Source organism: Anomaloglossus baeobatrachus, chromosome 2 (assembly GCF_048569485.1).
Source record: "Anomaloglossus baeobatrachus isolate aAnoBae1 chromosome 2, aAnoBae1.hap1, whole genome shotgun sequence".
NCBI classification, from domain to species: Eukaryota; Metazoa; Chordata; class Amphibia; order Anura; family Aromobatidae; genus Anomaloglossus; species Anomaloglossus baeobatrachus.
Window position 1 is genome coordinate 630813 of NC_134354.1, and position 19941 is coordinate 650753.

At 54.7% G+C, this 19941-nt stretch overlaps 1 protein-coding gene across 3 annotated transcripts; it reads right to left on the minus strand.

Moving 5' to 3' along the window:
* Window positions 1–483: 483 nt before the first annotated feature.
* WDR4 (WDR4 tRNA N7-guanosine methyltransferase non-catalytic subunit) lies at window positions 484–19769 on the minus strand. 3 transcript variants are annotated; one of them, XM_075332729.1, is made up of 11 exons: window positions 19683–19769; window positions 19556–19612; window positions 19193–19327; window positions 18643–18799; window positions 18460–18572; window positions 17808–17868; window positions 16975–17097; window positions 16767–16831; window positions 15812–15992; window positions 9732–9801; window positions 484–1613 (listed from the first exon to the last, which is right to left on the minus strand). In XM_075332729.1, exons 1-11 carry the CDS (start codon window positions 19748–19750, stop codon window positions 1456–1458), a joined length of 1188 nt encoding a protein of 395 aa, XP_075188844.1. In that variant the 5' UTR covers window positions 19751–19769; the 3' UTR covers window positions 484–1455. The 3 variants fall into 3 exon arrangements, with proteins under 3 accessions (XP_075188844.1, XP_075188845.1, XP_075188843.1); XM_075332730.1 differs by having other exon boundaries at window positions 16999–17097; window positions 19193–19330; XM_075332728.1 differs by having other exon boundaries at window positions 19193–19330.
* Window positions 19770–19941: the final 172 nt, after the last annotated feature.

Here is a 19941-nt window from a genome sequence, read left to right on the forward strand (position 1 = left end):
GAAAAGAGGGTCAGAGTAAAAGAGACAGCGGGGTCGAAAAGAGGGTCAGAGTAAAAGAGACAGCGGGGTCGAAAAGAGGGTCAGAGTAAAAGAGACAGCGGGGTCGAAAAGAGGGTCAGAGTAAAAGAGACAGCGGGGTCGAAAAGAGGGTCAGAGTAAAGAGACAGCGGGGTCGAAAAGAGGGTCAGAGTAAAGAGACAGCGGGGTCGAAAAGAGGGTCAGAGTAAAGAGACAGCGGGGTCGAAAAGAGGGTCAGAGTAAAGAGACAGCGGGGTCGAAAAGAGGGTCAGAGTAAAGAGACAGCGGGGTCGAAAAGAGGGTCAGAGTAAAGAGACAGCGGGGTCGAAAAGAGGGTCAGAGTAAAAGAGACAGCGGGGTCCAAAAGAGGGTCAGAGTAAAAGAGACAGCGGGGTCCAAAAGAGGGTCAGAGTAAAAGAGACAGCGGGGTCCAAAAGAGGGTCAGAGTAAAAGAGACAGCGGGGTCCAAAAGAGGGTCAGAGTAAAAGAGACAGCGGGGTCCAAAAGAGGGTCAGAGTAAAAGAGACAGCGGGGTCGAAAAGAGGGTCAGAGTAAAGAGACAGCGGGGTCGAAAAGAGGGTCAGAGTAAAGAGACAGCGGGGTCGAAAAGAGGGTCAGAGTAAAGAGACAGCGGGGTCGAGGAGAGGGTCAGCGCCATGACGACACAACGGGGTCGAGGAGAGGGTCAGCGCCATGACGACACAGCAGGGTCGAGGAGAGGGTCAGCGCCATGACGACACAGCAGGGTCGAGGAGAGGGTCAGCGCCATGACGACACAGCAGGGTCGAGGAGAGGGTCAGCGCCATGACGACACAGCAGGGTCGAGGAGAGGGTCAGCGCCATGACGACACAGCGGGGGCGAGGAGAGGGTCAGCGCCATGACGACACAGCGGGGGCGAGGAGAGGGTCAGCGCCATGACGACACAGCGGGGGCGAGGAGAGGGTCAGCGCCATGACGACACAGCGGGGGCGAGGAGAGGGTCAGCGCCATGACGACACAGCGGGGGCGAGGAGAGGGTCCGCGCCATGACGACACAGCGGGGGCGAGGAGAGGGTCAGCGCCATGACGACACAGCGGGGGCGAGGAGAGGGTCAGCGCCATGACGACACAGCGGGGGCGAGGAGAGGGTCAGCGCCATGACGACACAGCGGGGGCGAGGAGAGGGTCAGCGCCATGACGACACAGCGGGGGCGAGGAGAGGGTCAGCGCCATGACGACACAGCGGGGGCGAGGAGCGGGTCAGCGCCATGACGACACGGTCAGCACCATGACACAGCTGGGGATGACGAGAGGGTCAGCACACGCCAGGACACAGCGGGAAGGGTCTCTCCTTTTCAAATCCTCTGACATCTGTGCTCTCATGCATTTGGCAGCAGTACAATGCTCCATCTGACCATCTGCTGTGACCAGAACAGAGTCCATATCCAAGGTTATCGTCACGCCTTCTGAATCTTTGCGGTAGATCCTTCTTGTCCATTGGAGAATTTTCTTTTCTCTGTCTGAATTCGCGCTTCCTTCTTCTGCAGGTAGGAGGCCATATTGTCAAACACGGCTTTATACAAAGCGCTGAATCTGTTCTCTAGTACCACCGATCCTGTGGGGGAAAACACCAGATGAGTACAGTACCTGCCCCTCACCCAGAGACAAGGAGCAGGTTCAGGTCAGAACTTCTGGCCATGGTCTACTACCAGGAACCTGTTGTCACAATCCCCCATTTCTATATTTATAAGGTTAAGTTACTCTCTTCCCAATTCTCTTCACCCGGTCAGAGCACTTAAAATTATTATTATAAATGAGGGTTATTTCTATGGCGCCAACATGTTCCACAGCGCTCAATGTACAGGGAACCTATACAATCAAGATAAGAATTTACAGACACATAGTCCAACATAAACGAGAAGGAAAGAGGGTCCTGCTCACAAGCTACAAACGGTGAGGAAATAGGGGTGACACGAGCGGTGAAAATAAAGGGCTTGTCATGTAAGGTCCAGGTCCAGTCATCCGTATAATAGAATAGGGGATTCACACAACGCTGCATGAACTGGTCATCAACCAGTACAAGTCCAGGCACAACGCTACCGCGTGCAAGGAAGACAGAACAGGTGAGAAGCCAGGCCTTTAAAGAAATGTTTTTAGGGCAAGTTTGAAACTCTGGATACTGGGAATTATTTGGATTGTCTGGGGTAGAGCATTGCAGAAAACTGTTCCACTCCCCTCTCTAGAACGTCTCGGGAGCTGTGAGATTCAAAGGATGTTAGTCTTAGGTCATTAGTAGAACAGAGAGCATGTGTAGGGCTATGGAGAAGAAAGGTAGGGTGGTAGAAGCGATGAGGGAGGACATGTAGGGCAGTGAACTGTGGAGAGGATGGGCAGGGTGGTAGAAGGGATGAGGGAGGACATGTAGGGCAGTGAACTGTGGAGAGGATGGGCAGGGTGGTAGAAAGGGATGAGGGAGGAGATTTAGGGTTGTGGAGAGGATTGGTAGGGTGGTAGAAGGGATGAGGGAGGAGATGTAGTGCGGTGCAGAACTGTGAAGAGGACAGATAGCCTCCTTATCTCTGTTGATCACCAATGTAGGGCAGTGCAGGGGTGTGGAGCGCTTTGTGGGTCAGACTGATAAGTTTATATTGGACTGTATTGCGGATGGGCAATCAGTGCAATGACTGGCACAGGGTGGAGGCATCAGTATCGCAACTCAATAGAAATATGACCCTGGCTGCTACATTCAGGATGGATTGGAGGGGACAGCCTAGAGAGAGGGATACCTATTTGTAGAGAGCTGCAACAGTCTAGACGAGAATGAATGAGAGCGACTGTAAGAGTTTTTGCAGAGTCAACGGTAAGAAAAGGTCGAATTCTAGTGAGGTTTTTATGCGGTGTAGGTGACATGAGCGAGCGCTCCAATGTAGGGAGTGACGGGAGATCGGAGTCACATATAACCCCATGAGCACAAGCGTTCTGCTGGGGAGTAATGGTAGAACCACACACGAAAATGGTAATTTTGGTTTTATGAAAAGTAGCAAAGGGAGGAAACATGAGTTCAGTTTTTGACAGATTCAAGTTTAGATAGAGACAGTGGACAGATAATCCCTGGTATTGTGTAGTAAAGCGGGGGGTGATGACAGAAGAGGTGTATAGAGAGAAGAGGACTGAACCCTGAGGAACCCCGAGTAAGAGGAAGAGAAAGGACTGAATCCTGACAGTAAGCGAAGGGGGAGCTAGGACTGAACCCTGACGAATCCCGACAGTAACCGGAGGGGACCTAGGATAGAACTATGAGGAACCCCGACAGTAAGAGGAGGGGACCTAGGACTGAACTATGAGGAACCCCAACAGTACGAGGGGGCCTAGGACTGAACCCTGAGGAACCCTGACAGTAAGCGGAGGAAACCTAGTCTGAACTATGAGGAACCCTGACAGTAAGAGGAGGCGGCCTAGGACTGAACCCTGAGGAACCCAGACAGTAAACAGAGGGGACCTAGGACTGAACTATGAGCAACCCCGACAGTAAGAGGAGGAGGCCTAGGACTGAACCCTGAGGAACCCAGACAGGAAACAGAGGGAACCTAGGACTGAACTATGAGGAACCCTGACAGGAAGATTAGGGAACCTAGGGCTGAACTATGAGGAACCCAGACAGTAAGAGAAGGCGACATTTAAATAATTGACCAGTGCACATCTCTTATGATATTATATGCCACTTTAAAATAGACTTAGAGACAATAAGACAAGGACAGGAGTATTCATAGGCTAATCATAAAAATAACTTTGATTATATAAAAAATATTAAAAATTCAATTTTTCACAAGAAAATGTGAATACAATACAATAAGGTGCTAGATGATAATAAGGATGAGAAAACCCACATGCTGATGAGAGACAAGAAAAGACACCACATTATAACGTTAGTACATCGCCAAGTATATCACGACGGCTGACAGCCCAAAGACTTACCCATGGATCAACCTGTGGTCGTTCAATAGTCCCACACCAACATAAAGAGACCCTCCAACGCGCGTTTCGCAAAACAATATAGATGTTTAGAAACGGTTTAGAATTCTATCAGACTTCCCCTCTGGTTCATGTGGTGTCTTTCCTTGTCCCTCATCAGCATGTGGGTTTTCTCATCCTTATTAACATCTAGCACCTTATTGTTTTGTATTCACATTTTCTTGTGAAAAATTGAATTTTTTTTTTTTAATTTATATAAATCAAATAAAGTTGTTATTTTTAGGACTAGCCTATGAATGCTCCTGTCCTTTTCTTATTGTCTGTAAGTAAGATAAGGAGACCTAGGACTGAACTATAAGGAAACCTGAGAGTAAGAGGAGGGGACCTAGACTGAGTCCAGAGTAACACCAAGAGGAAGAGGAGGGGAAGAAGAGCTGGCAAATAATACAGTGAAGGAGCAGGCAGAGAGGACGAAGGAGACCCAAAAGAGCAGGAAAATGAGGGGAGGTTAGAGACTGGCCTGTAGTTTCAGGCCCAGTTCTGTTCCTGGGACTTTTTAGTAATGGGTTTATGATGGCGTGTTTGGAGAAGGAGGGAAAGATTCCAGAATACAGAGCGGTAAATATTGTACTTAGGCGGGTAGTGACAACCATGGAGAGGGACTTTAGGAGATGAGAGGGTCATTGGTACAAGTTGTAGGGCGAGAAGTGAGGAGCCTCGTAACCTCCTCTTTTCTGACCGGTTCAGAGTTTTAAAGTGGGCTTGGTAAAGTGTGTGTGGGGGAAATGGGGGGGTGCGCTTGGGAATGAGGATCCATGATATTGGGAGACATTTCCTGTTTGGAATGAAGTGCCGACACTTCAGCACCACAGAGGGCATGACGACAGTCAAAGATGTTTAGGACTGTTGGATAGTGCGGTGGGGAGGGCGGCCAAGATCCTGGTCTAAAGAGGTGAGGGGCAGGGTTATATACTTTAAGCATAAACTTAGACGGAGGAAACCTTTGGTCTTCTCCACAGACATTCAGCACCTGGACCACCACTGGAGACCACACACTTGAAGCATGAGCTAGAGGTCCCATCATCTGTGCCAGCGTGTTGTGGGTGTAGGGGCAGCTTCTTCAGGGGTACAAGGAGAAGATGGAGAAAGCAGGTGGTTCAGTGATGGATGGAGAATGTGAACTGTACATGGGAGAGGGGAGGAGAGAGGGGCTGACTGATAACACAGGATCCACCATTCACAATACGTGATATCACAGCTCACCTCCTCCCCCTCCTGTACAATAACTAATAACTTACATATAAAAAGAGCTGATAACACAGGATCCTCCATTCACAATAGGTTGTATCAGCTCTTTATATGCAAGTTATTAGTTATTGTACAGGAGGGGGAGGAGGTGAGCTATTATATCACCTATTGTGAATGGTGGATCCTGTTATCAGCTCTTTATTGCGGTGCTCTCAGTCAGTATACAGAAGGAGGTGCAGGTGAGATGTGACATCACATTGTGAATGGTGAATCCTGTGTTATTTACTGTATATAGGTGTTATGCGTCATTGTACAGGAGGAGAAGGTCAGCTGTGATACCACCTATTGTGAATGGTGGATCCTGTCCTATCACAGCTCACCTCCTCCTCCTGTACAATGACAAACACCACATATATACACCTAATAACACAGGATCCACCACTCACAATGTGATGTCGCAGCTCACCTCCACCTCCTTCTATATAATGACTGAGAACACCTCAATATACAAATTACAGTTGAAACCCTTAGCTTCCACTCTCTATAAGACACATCTGAAGGTTTCTCCCTCTGCTCTCTATACAGACACATCTGCAGGTTTTTCCCTCCGCTCTATACAGACACATCTGCAGGTTTTTCCCTCCGCTCTCCAGAATAATGAGAGAATGTTTTCAGGCATTTTTCTTCCTTTCTGCACAGTGACGATCCCTCCATCTCATTAGTATTTGGTGGCATCGCCCTTACACTGTGTGACTTGGGGGAATGTTTTGGATCCTTCCAGAAGCTTCTCACAATAGTTGGTGGAATTTGGGCCGACTCCTGACAGATCTGGTGTAGCTGAGCCATGTTTGGAGGTCGCCGCTCGCTCCGGTCTTTTCAGCTTTGCCCATACATTTCCCATAGGATTGAGATCAGGGCTTTGTGATGGCCACTCCAAAACATTGACTTTGTTCTCCTTAAGCCCCTGTGTGACCAGTTTGGCAGTAGCTTCGGGTCATTGTCCATTTGGAAGACCCATTTCCACCCAAGCTGTAAGTTCCTGGTTGATGTCTTGATATGTTCTTCAGTATGGCCACATAATCTTCTTTCCTCATGATGCCAGCTATTTCGTGAAATGCACCAGTCTCTCCTGCAGCAAAACAACCCCACAACATGATGCTGCCCCCCGTGTGTCACAGTTGGGATGATGGTCTTAGGCTTCAAAGCTTCACTCTTTTCCTGCAAACGTAACGATGGTCATTATGGCCAAACAATTCAAGTTTAGTTTCATCAGACCACAGGACGACTCCAGAAATTAAGTTCTTTGTTCCTGTGTGCATTTACAAACATTAATCTGGCTTTTTCCTGTTTCTTTTGGAGTAATGGCCTCTTCCTGGCAGAGCGGCCTTTCAGCCCATGTTGATACAGGACTCGTTTCACTGTGGATAATGACACAATCTTACCAGCTTCCGCCAGCATCTTCACAAGGTCTTTTGCTTTTGTTCTTGGGTTGATCTGCACATGTCTGACCAAAGCACATTCATCTCTGGTGCACAGAACCTGCCTCCTTCCTGAGCGGTACGATGGCTGGACATTCCCATCTTGTTTGTACTTGCATATCATTGTTTGTACAGATGAACGAGGCTCCTTCAGGTATCTGGAAATTGCACCCAAGTCCACAATGCTCTTCCTGAGATCTTGGCTGATTTCTTTTGACTTTCTCATGATGCTACATAAAGAAGCCATGTGTATCAGGTGTGCATTACAATACATCCACAGGTGTGTCTCTAACTCAGATGTTGCCGATAAACCTATCAGAAGCTTCCAAAGACATGACATCATCACACGGGTGGTCCCATATTGTTTAAAGGCATAGGACTCTAAGGGGGGCTATACACGTTGCGACATCGCTTCCAAAATATCATCGGGTTCATGTCGTTAGTGACGCACATCCGGCGCCGGTAACAACATCGCAGCGTGTAAATCCTAGATGCGCCGATAAACGATCGCAAAAGCGTCGAAAATCGTTGATCTGTGTAGTGTCGTTCATTTTCATAATGTCGGGTCGACCGCAGGTACGATGTTGTTCCTCGTTCCTGCAGCTCCACACATCGCTGTGTGTAAACCCGCAGGAGCGACAAACATCTCCTTACCTCCCTCCACCGACAATGCGGAAGGAAGGAGGTGGGCGGGATGTTATGTCCCGCTCATCTCCGCTTCTATTGGCCGGCCGATTAGTGACGTCGTTGTGACGCTGAACGCACCTCTCCCTTGAAGGAGGGAGAGTTTGGCGGTCACAGCGACGTCGCCGAGTAGGTAAGTGCGTGTGACGCTGCCGTAGCGATAATGTTCGCCCAATACAGTAACCCAATACATGTCCCCTCTTCGTGCTATCCATTCATGGACTGGGATCATGCGAGTGCCGTGCAGCAAAAGTAGGAATACTAACCATGTGGGTGGATGACGTTCAGTGTTCAAGGGTTGAAAACCGTGCGCCTCGACGCTCGTTTCACTCCCGTTTCCTCAGGAGGCGTGTGGACATATGGCTGGTAAAAATATGTCTATAGGGGTCAGGATTGCCAACATAACTCCGGCTGTGTACGATTAACTATCGTCGCCCATGTATAACATAGACAAGACGCACCGGAAGTGACCCAAGAACATGTTTCTCGTCCGGACGGTGGAACGCACTCCCACCATCGCAACTAATGCAACGCCATCAGCGCATGCACACACCCCCCACCGCACGGACTTTCATCAATAACAATCATTATCTGTATTAAATTGCAATAACCGCAATATATTTAAATGGTATATGTACAACAACTAGTGAAATGGCGAACTATCACTATGGGGCGCATGCGTAGTGAAAAGCGGGAAATAAACCGGCCACTTCCCCCCTTCACGGTTAACATTATATTCAATAAAAACATCTTTTATTAAAATGTGGATTGGCATTTGTGCTGATTTTCATCAGATCTGTAGTGTATATACAGTTTGGTGCTATAGTTCTATATACCATTTGGTGCTATAGTCCTATATACGGTCTGGTGCTATAGTCCTATATACTGTTGTGTGCTATAGTCCTATATACGGTTGGGTGCTATAGTCCTATATACGGTGTTGGGTGCTATAGTCCTATATACTGTTGGGTGCTATAGTCCTATATACTGTCTGGTGCTATAGTCCTATATACTGTCGGGTGCTATAGTCCTATATACTGTCGGGTGCTATAGTCCTATATACTGTTGGGTGCTATAGTCCTATATACAGTTGGGTGCTATAGTCCTATATAAGGTCTGGTGCTATAGTCCTATATAAGGTCTGGTGCTATAGTCCTATATACGGTCTGGTGCTATAGTCCTATATACTGTTGGGTGCTATAGTCCTATATACGGTCTGGTGCTATAGTCCTATATACTGTTGGGTGCTATAGTCCTATATACGGTTGGGTGCTATAGTCCTATATAAGGTCTGGTGCTATAGTCCTATATACGGTCTGGTGCTATAGTCCTATATACTGTTGGGTGCGATAGTCCTATATAAGGTCTGGTGCTATAGTCCTATATACTGTTGGGTGCTATAGTCCTATATACGGTGTTGGGTGCTATAGTCCTATATAAGGTCTGGTGCTATAGTCCTATATACTGTTGGGTGCTATAGTCCTATATACGGTGTTGGGTGCTATAGTCCTATATAAGGTCTGGTGCTATAGTACTATATACGGTCTGGTGCTATAGTCCTATATACTGTTGGGTGCGATAGTCCTATATAAGGTCTGGTGCTATAGTCCTATATACTGTTGGGTGCTATAGTCCTATATACGGTCTGGTGCTGTAGTCCTATATACAGTCTGGTGCTATAGTACTATATACTGTTGGGTGCTATAGTCCTATATACGGTCTGGTGCTGTAGTCCTATATACAGTCTGGTGCTATAGTCCTATATACTGTTGGGTGCTATAGTCCTATATGTCACTGCCCATTTGGTGAATACATTTACTAGAATCAAGAACATTCAGCAATGCAGGGAGGTTTGATTTAGCGCGGTGCACAGTGCGGCGGTGGTTGCAGATATGGGACGGGCTGAATATCGCCCTTTACATTAATATATCTATTTATTACTCTAATATTTTCCTTTTTTTAAAAAAAAAAGTATTTTTACTATTTTTTTTTCTTACTTTGTGGCACATTAACGTTTATTAGTCAGATCTCCGGTATAATGTATCGCCACGTCCAAGCATTGCAATATATTATACCAGCCGTGAGACATGGACAGAAGCCCCGGGGCCCTCGGCCAGCCACAGCGGGCCCCCGGGGCCCTCGGCCAGCCACAGCGGGCCCCCGGGGCCCTCGGCCAGCCACAGCGGGCCCCCGGGGCCCTCGGCCAGCCACAGCGGGCCCCCGGGGCCCTCGGCCAGCCACAGCGGGCCCCCAGGCAGCCACAGCGGGCCCCCGGGGCACTCGGGCAGCCACAGCGGGGCCCCGGGGCACTCGGGCAGGCAGAGCCGCCTCTGATGTCATAGGTTCCTTACCTTCCATCTGCTCCCAGCTCCCTCTGATGACCTCTGACAGTTCCTTCATGCGGTCGTCTCTCGGCACCGGCTGCACAGAACACACAGGACGGCTCAGTCATGGCTGCGCTCACTTCACAGATCTGATTCATCAAAGCTTTTAAGAGTTCACGCCAAGTTCTCCGAGCTCCAACAAAAAGAGCAGAGCTGGGAAGAGCGGAGACTCCACAACCTGACTGATTACCAGAGGTGGCATTCTGTATGCCAGAAACCTCACTCCAGCACCTGCACCATATGCACAGTATCACAAAAGTCAGTACACCCCTCACACGTCTGTAAATATTGTCTTCTATCTCTTCCTGGGACAGCGCTGTGAGAAGCAGCTTAGAATGAAAGTCAGTACACCCCTCACACGTCTGTAAATATGGTCTCTCTCTTCCTGGGACAGCGCTGTGAGAAGCAGCTTAGAATGAAAGTCAGTACACCCCTCACACGTCTGTAAATATTGTCTTCTATCTCTTCCTGGGACAGCGCTGTGAGAAGCAGCTTAGAATGAAAGTCAGTACACCCCTCACACGTCTGTAAATATGGTCTCTCTCTTCCTGGGACAGCGCTGTGAGAAGCAGCTTAGAATGAAAGTCAGTACACCCCTCACACGTCTGTAAATATTGTCTTCTATCTCTTCCTGGGACAGCGCTGTGAGAAGCAGCTTAGAATGAAAGTCAGTACACCCCTCACACGTCTGTAAATATGGTCTCTCTCTTCCTGGGACAGCGCTGTGAGAAGCAGCTTAGCATGCACAGCGAGAAATTCTATCACAAATTAAAGGGAAGGGGGGTGGACATGTCAAGTAAAACCAACCATGTACAAAGAGAGGAAAGCGCTGCACCAAAAGGCATGCACTCCAAAAATAACATTACATACAGAGTACAACAAAGTGCAGACATATTAAAAAACACCAAGAAATTAATAAATGAGACCCAATCTAGGACAAACTCTTCCAAAGGATGGCAAATATTGTATTAGAATCACCATCAATAGCCACAGCATTATAACAATTGATATAAAGAACAAAAAGTAGAACTCTTTCTAGAAGCTCAGGGTGAAGCAATCAATCTATTCCTAAACAACCTGGAGACCGAACAGTGAAAACAGCGAGAGCACGGCTCCACACAGCGAGAGCCGAGAGCACGGCTCCACACAGCGAGAGCCGAGAGCACGGCTCCACACAGCGAGAGCCGAGAGCACGGCTCCACACAGCGAGAGCCGAGAGCACGGCTCCACACAGCGAGAGCCGAGAGCACGGCTCCACACAGCGAGAGCCGAGAGCACGGCTCCACACAGCGAGAGCCGAGAGCACGGCTCCACACAGCGAGAGCCGAGAGCACGGCTCCACACAGCGAGAGCCGAGAGCACGGCTCCACACAGCGAGAGCCGAGAGCACGGCTCCACACAGCGAGAGCCGAGAGCACGGCTCCACACAGCGAGAGCCGAGAGCACGGCTCCACACAGCGAGAGCCGAGAGCACGGCTCCACACAGCGAGAGCCGAGAGCACGGCTCCACACAGCGAGAGCCGAGAGCACGGCTCCACACAGCGAGAGCCGAGAGCACGGCTCCACACAGCGAGAGCCGAGAGCACGGCTCCACACAGCGAGAGCCGAGAGCACGGCTCCACACAGCGAGAGCCGAGAGCACGGCTCCACACAGCGAGAGCCGAGAGCACGGCTCCACACAGCGAGAGCCGAGAGCACGGCTCCACACAGCGAGAGCCGAGAGCACGGCTCCACACAGCGAGAGCCGAGAGCACGGCTCCACACAGCGAGAGCCGAGAGCACGGCTCCACACAGCGAGAGCCGAGAGCACGGCTCCACACAGCGAGAGCCGAGAGCACGGCTCCACACAGCGAGAGCCGAGAGCACGGCTCCACACAGCGAGAGCCGAGAGCACGGCTCCACACAGCGAGAGCCGAGAGCACGGCTCCACACAGCGAGAGCCGAGAGCACGGCTCCACACAGCGAGAGCCGAGAGCACGGCTCCACACAGCGAGAGCCGAGAGCACGGCTCCACACAGCGAGAGCCGAGAGCACGGCTCCACACAGCGAGAGCCGAGAGCACGGCTCCACACAGCGAGAGCCGAGAGCACGGCTCCACACAGCGAGAGCCGAGAGCACGGCTCCACACAGCGAGAGCCGAGAGCACGGCTCCACACAGCGAGAGCCGAGAGCACGGCTCCACACAGCGAGAGCCGAGAGCACGGCTCCACACAGCGAGAGCCGAGAGCACGGCTCCACACAGCGAGAGCCGAGAGCACGGCTCCACACAGCGAGAGCCGAGAGCACGGCTCCACACAGCGAGAGCCGAGAGCACGGCTCCACACAGCGAGAGCCGAGAGCACGGCTCCACACAGCGAGAGCCGAGAGCACGGCTCCACACAGCGAGAGCCGAGAGCACGGCTCCACACAGCGAGAGCCGAGAGCACGGCTCCACACAGCGAGAGCCGAGAGCACGGCTCCACACAGCGAGAGCCGAGAGCACGGCTCCACACAGCGAGAGCCGAGAGCACGGCTCCACACAGCGAGAGCCGAGAGCACGGCTCCACACAGCGAGAGCCGAGAGCACGGCTCCACACAGCGAGAGCCGAGAGCACGGCTCCACACAGCGAGAGCCGAGAGCACGGCTCCACACAGCGAGAGCCGAGAGCACGGCTCCACACAGCGAGAGCCGAGAGCACGGCTCCACACAGCGAGAGCCGAGAGCACGGCTCCACACAGCGAGAGCCGAGAGCACGGCTCCACACAGCGAGAGCCGAGAGCACGGCTCCACACAGCGAGAGCCGAGAGCACGGCTCCACACAGCGAGAGCCGAGAGCACGGCTCCACACAGCGAGAGCCGAGAGCACGGCTCCACACAGCGAGAGCCGAGAGCACGGCTCCACACAGCGAGAGCCGAGAGCACGGCTCCACACAGCGAGAGCACGGCTCCACACAGCGAGAGCACGGCTCCATACAGCGAGAGCCGAGAGCACGGCTCCATACAGCGAGAGCACGGCTCCATACAGCGAGAGCAGAGAGCATGGCTCCATACAGCGAGAGCACGGCTCCATACAGCGAGAGCAGAGAGCACGGCTTCATACAGCGAGAGCACGGCTCCATACAGCGAGAGCCGAGAGCACGGCTCCATACAGCGAGAGCCGAGAGCACGGCTCCATACAGCGAGAGCCGAGAGCACGGCTCCATACAGCGAGAGCACGGCTCCATACAGCGAGAGCACGGCTCCATACAGCGAGAGCACGGCTCCATACAGCGAGAGCACGGCTCCATACAGCGAGAGCACGGCTCCATACAGCGAGAGCACGGCTCCATACAGCGAGAGCCGAAAGCATGGCTCCATACAGCGAGAGCACGGCTCCATACAGCGAGAGCACGGCTCCATACATCGAAAATTCCTACTATGGTGATTCCTTATCTGATCAGGGGAAGAGAAGAACCTGGCCCGACGCGTGTCGCTATTGTAGCTTCATCAGGGGAGATGGGTGTCATTGTGATACAAGGTGCAGCGTCAGCGCGCCGCCCGTAGACAGGAGGCAGGGGCAGGGCGCCGCCCGTAGACAGGAGGCAGGGGCAGGGCGCCGCCCGTAGACAGGAGGCAGGGGCAGGGCGCCGCCCGTAGACAGGAGGCAGGGCGCCGCCCGTAGACAGGAGGCAGGGCGCCGCCCGTAGACAGGAGGCAGGGCGCCGCCCGTAGACAGGAGGCAGGGCGCCGCCCGTAGACAGGAGGCAGGGCGCCGCCCGTAGACAGGAGGCAGGGCGCCGCCCGTAGACAGGAGGCAGGGCGCCGCCCGTAGACAGGAGGCAGGGCGCCGCCCGTAGACAGGAGGCAGGGCGCCGCCCGTAGACAGGAGGCAGGGCGCCGCCCGTAGACAGGAGGCAGGGCGCCGCCCGTAGACAGGAGGCAGGGCGCCGCCCGTAGACAGGAGGCAGGGCGCCGCCCGTAGACAGGAGGCAGGGCGCCGCCCGTAGACAGGAGGCAGGGCGCCGCCCGTAGACAGGAGGCAGGGCGCCGCCCGTAGACAGGAGGCAGGGCGCCGCCCGTAGACAGGAGGCAGGGGCAGGGCGCCGCCCGTAGACAGGAGGCAGGGGCAGGGCGCCGCCCGTAGACAGGAGGCAGGGGCAGGGCGCCGCCCGTAGACAGGAGGCAGGGGCAGGGCGCCGCCCGTAGACAGGAGGCAGGGGCAGGGCGCCGCTCGTACACAGGAGGCAGGGGCAGGGCGCCGCTCGTAGACAGGAGGCAGGGGCAGGGCGCCGCTCGTAGACAGGAGGCAGGGGGCAGGGCGCCGCTCGTAGACAGGAGGCAGGGGCAGGGCGCCGCTCGTAGACAGGAGGCAGGGGCAGGGCGCCGCTCGTAGACAGGAGGCAGGGGCAGGGCGCCGCTCGTAGACAGGAGGCAGGGCGCCCACGTAGACAGGAGGCAGGGCGCCGCTCGTAGACAGGAGGCAGGGCGCCGCTCGTAGACAGGAGGCAGGGGCAGGGCGCCGCTCGTAGACAGGAGGCAGGGCGCCCCTCGTAGACAGGAGGCAGGGCGCCCATGTAGACAGGAGGCAGGGCGCCGCTCGTAGACAGGAGGCAGGGGCAGGGCGCCGCTCGTAGACAGGAGGCAGGGGCAGGGCGCAGCTCGTAGACAGGAGGCAGGGGCAGGGCGCAGCTCGTAGACAGGAGGCAGGGGCAGGGCGCCGCTCGTAGACAGGAGGCAGGGGCAGGGCGCCGCTCGTAGACAGGAGGCAGGGGCAGGGCGCCGCTCGTAGACAGGAGGCAGGGGCAGGGCGCCGCTCGTAGACAGGAGGCAGGGGCAGGGCGCCGCTCGTAGACAGGAGGCAGGGGCAGGGCGCCGCTCGTAGACAGGAGGCAGGGGCAGGGCGCCGCTCGTAGACAGGAGGCAGGGGCAGGGCGCCGCTCGTAGACAGGAGGCAGGGGCAGGGCGCCGCTCGTAGACAGGAGGCAGGGGCAGGGCGCCGCTCGTAGACAGGAGGCAGGGGCAGGGCGCCGCTCGTAGACAGGGGGCAGGGTCAGTGCTCAGACCATACACTGCACACTGCAGAGGTTACAGGGGTGGGGGGTCCAACTGGAGGATGAAGAGGATCCAGTGGCTCCCGTGAAGATCTAGTGACTTCCAGGACCAAGAGCGGTAGGCCGACCTGGAATTAATAGTGGTCACACAAAATATTCACACCAAGAACAAAATGTGGCCAATTTCACTTGGGGGTGTACTCACTTTTGTGAAATCAAAGGGTTATATCTTCAGTGTTGTCCCATGAAAAGATATAACGACATATTTACAAACATAATGGGTGTACTCACTTTTTTGAGATATTGTATCTCTAAATAAAGGAAGCTCTAGTGGTGCCAGCAGATAAAATCTTATGTATCTCTGTATACAGGGAGCTCCCCCTAGTGGTGGCTGCAGACAGGATCTTTTGTATCTCTGTATAGAGAGCTCCCCCTAGTGGTGACTGCAGACAGGATTTTATCATGTATCTCTTTATACAGGGAGCTCCTCCTAGTGGTGGCTGCAGACAGTACTTATCATGTATCTCTGTATAGAGAGCTCCCCCTAGTGGTGACTGCAGACAGGATTTTATCATGTATCTCTTTATACAGGGAGCTCCCCCTAGTGGTGACTGCAGACAGGATTTTATCATGTATCTCTATATACAGGGAGCTCCCCCTAGTGGTGACTGCAGACAGGATCTTATCATGTATCTCTGTATACAGGGAGCTCCCCCTAGTGGTGACTGCAGACAGGATCTTATCATGTATCTCTGTATACAGGGAGCTCCCCCTAGTGGTGACTGCAGACAGGATTTTATCATGTATCTCTTTATACAGGGAGCTCCCCCTAGTGGTGACTGCAGACAGGATTTTATCATGTATCTCTATATACAGGGAGCTCCCCCAAGTAGTTACTGCGGAGCGAGGCCAAGGGCAAGGCCTAAAGCGGGGTCCAGAGCGAGCTCTAACCCCCCTCCCCAGAACACACTACAGAGTTAATTATCCGCTCCCCCCACTCGGCACGTTGCCAGCCCCCAACCCCAGTAACCTCTGACCTGCCATCTCTGCTCTCGATATTGGAGAAGCTCTATAGGGTTTTCTTTAATGGCAGAGAACACCCAGAGGGAGGTCGAGTCCTCAAAATCCACATCCACAGGAACATATGGAAGTGCGACATACAGTGGTTGGAAAAGGCGTGGACTGTCCGAGATTGAGAGCAGATAGATCCCATGAACCCTAGAAAACAGAAGAGTGTCACCAATATACACCGCACAAGCACCGCACTCCACCCCAGACCTCCATCAATAGTCACCCGGGCATACCCAGCCCACACGACACCACCACGAGTCACCCGGGCATACCCAGCCCACACAACACCACCACGAGTCACCCAGGCATACCCAGCCCACACGACACCACTACGAGTCACCCGGGCATACCCAGCCCACACAACGTCGCCACGAGTCACCCGGGCATACCCAGCCACACGACACCGCCACGAGTCACCCGGGCATACCCAGCCACACGACACCGCCACAAGTCACCCGGGCATACCCAGCCCACATGACGCCGCCACGAGTCACCCGGGCATACCCAGCCCACACGACGCCGCCACGAGTCACCCGGGCATACCCAGCCCACACGACGCCGCCACGAGTCACCCGGGCAAACCCAGCCCACACGACGCCGCCACGAGTCACCCGGGCAAACCCAGCCCACACGACGCCGCCACAAGTCACCCGGGCATACCCAGCCCACACAACACCGCCACGAGTCATCCGGACATACCCAGCCAAACGACACTACCATGAGTCATCCGGGCATACCCAGCCCACACGCCACTTGCACGAGTCACCCGGGCATACCCAGCCCACACACCACCGCCACGAGTCACCCAGGCATATCCAGCCCACACGCCACTGCCACGAGTCATCGGGTCATACCCAGCCCACACAACACCACCATCAGAAGTCAAAGATCACACCCTTCCCCATTCCTAAGCCTCCTCACCCATCACACAGTACGGCCACTTTTTCTCCTCTGGGACAGCAACGAATCCTGAAAACAGCAAATCCCTGAAAGAAACGAGATCATCCAAATAACTAGAAAGGAAAATCCCATCTTCAAACGCCCCCATCGCCACCTGAGGATCCACCTCACACACGACACGAAAAGTGGGATCTGTAACCAACTAAGCAGATGGGCCCACGGCACACACCAGGCTTGGTGGTATGGGTCCCACCTTGTCCTCTTGATCATTTTCAGGCCTCGGGATGCTGCTGATCCTGCAATTCTGCAGCTCTTGTCCAGTCTCATATCTCCAGAGACGCAGCGTCCCATCCTAGAAGAGAAGAGATTACTGATGGGCAGACAGGAGGGGCCGGCGAGCAGACGGGAAATACCAAATGGGCAGACAAGAGGGGCCGGCGAGCAGGCGGGAAATACCGGATGGGCAGACAGGAGGGGCCGGCAAGCAGGCGGGAAATACCGGATGGGCAGACGAGGGGGGCCGGCGAGCAGACGGGAAATACCAAATGGGCAGACAAGAGGGGCCGGCGAGCAGACGGGAAATACCGGATGGGCAGACAAGAGGGGCCGGCGAGCAGACGGGAAATACCGGATGGGCAGACAAGAGGGGCCGGCGAGCAGACGGGAAATACCGGATGGGCAGACGAGGGGGGCCGGCAAGCAGGCGGGAAATACCGGATGGGCAGACGAGGGGGGCCGGCAAGCAGGCGGGAAATACCGGATGGGCAGACAGGAGGGGCCGGCGAGCAGACGGGAAATACCGGATGGGCAGACATAAGGGGTCGGAGAGCAGGCGGGAAATACCGGATGGGCAGACAGAAGGGGCCGGCGAGAAGGCGGGAAATACCGGATGGGCAGACATAAGGGGTCGGAGAGCAGACGGGAAATACCAAATGGGCAGACAAGAGGGGCCGGCGAGCAGGCGGGAAATACCGGATGGGCAGATGAGTGGGGCCGGCGAGCAGGCGGGAAATACCAGATGGGCAGACAAGTGGGGCCGGCGAGCACACAGGTGTCACTTACTCCTGATCCGGACAGCAGCAGCTTCTCGCGACCTGCAGGCAGCACCAGCTGTGACACAAACCTGGAACATAAGACACATGAGCGCCGAACCATTACTGACCCACAAAGTCACCGGTCACCTGGTTTGACAAATTGCAACAGAACTCACCCCTTTGATGAGTCTCCCAGAGGCCCCTCCCAATACCGGGCACCCCAGGACCTTCCCTGTATAAGACTTCCCCCAGAGGCCCCTCCCAATACCGGGCACCCCAGGACCCACTCTGTATAAGGCTTCTCCCAGAGGCCCCTCCCAATATCGGGCACCCCAGGACCCACTCTGTATAAGGCTTCCCCCAGAGGCCCCTCCCAATACCGGGCACCCCAAGACCCACTCTGTATAAGGCTTCCCCCAGAAGCCCCTCCCAATACCGGGCACCCCAGGACCCGCTCTGTATAAGGCTTCCCCCAGAAGCCCCTCCAAATACCGGGCACCCCATGACCCACCCTGTATAAGGCATCTCAAAAAGGCCCCTCCCAATACCGGGCACCCCAGAACCCACCCTGCATAAGGCTTCCCCCAGAAGATCCTCCCAATACCGGGCATCCCAGTACCCACTCTGTATAGTGTTTCCCCAAGGACCTTCCCCCTCATTATAAGGGGGTCACAGCTCACTCTGTATGTCCTAGGCAAAATGCGGTGATGACGTGCGGCGCCCCCCACAGGCTGACTCGGATTTTCTCATCGCGGTCACAGGTGATGATGTGTCGTCCATCCAGAGCCGCCACCTACAGAAGAGAGGTGAGTGGAGGCAGCGGAAGTGTGAGTGCCCCCCTGACCGCACAGCCCCCCGATTACCAGGTCCAGTAACATGGAGAGGTGCCCAAGCTCCAGACGTCCGTCCTCCTGTGCCGCCTTCACCGAGAAAGAGAAAACGTCTCCAGACTTATCCGCCACTAGGACCCGGCTGTCACAAGGCGAGAAGGCGAGAGCGGTGCAGCGGCGGCTCAGCCACCTACACAGAGCGGAGGAGGACAACAGAAGAGGCCGTGAGACCCTGCCGGCATATAGAGCGGCAGGAGCGCTCTCCTTATCACCCCGCCATCATAAAACACCTGCACCAAATCCAGGGGTGCCATATCCGGAGGCACTCAGAGACCCCTCCACCCACACAGACCAGGCCCTTCCCACAGAGCCCCCCAGTTCCTCCCACACGGCCCAAATCCATCCCACAGTGGGCCACCAACTCCACACACAGCCCAGACCCTTCCGACAGAGGCCCCCCCCATCCAATTCCCTCCCACACGGCCCAAATATCCTTGCCACAGGGACCCCCCCTCCACTCACACAGCCCAAACCCCTCCCACAGGATGCCCGAATCCACCATCCCCACTCAGAGACTTCTTACCGGACACTGATCTTCTCCCAGCTCGGAGACGTCTTGAACAGGACAAGTCTTTTATTCTCATCAGTGAGAGCAAAATACTCCCCAGAAGACGAGAAGGCGGCGGCCAAGATCTTCTCCTGGTCCGAGGGGTCCTGCCTGCTGGGAGCAACACACACACAGCGCATCACAACCCAGCAGGGCACAGGGCCACCGTAGGCCACAAGGATCGGGGCACAGGGCCACCGTAGGCCACAAGGATCGGGGCACAGGGCCACCGTAGGCCACAAGGATCGGGGCACAGGGCCACCGTAGGCCACAAGGATCGGGGCACAGGGCCACCGTAGGCCACAAGGATCGGGGCACAGGGCCACCGCTGCCACTCACCCTGGTGGCCTCCGCTCCAGAGATCCAAAATCAAATACGAAAAATGGCTCATCGGACCTGAAACGGTAAGAAAGTCAGGAAACCAAGGGATGAATGAATCTACTAACGAGAGGTAGTGATGCAGTACCTGATCCTGCCGGCCACGAGCCGGCTGCCCCCAGCCACCGCCAACAATCCACACCTCAGATGCAGCATCCCGAAGATCTACAGACCTGGAGAGAAAAGCGGGGGAAGGGGAGAAAATGGGAGGGTGGAAAGAGCACGAGTAGGGGGGGGGGGGGGAGGGAAGAAGAGCAGAAAGAATGCAAGAGGGGGTGGGGGTGGGGAACAAAGACAAGGGGGGGGGGAGGGGGGGGGGGGGGGAGAAGAGGGGAAAACCAGGGCTG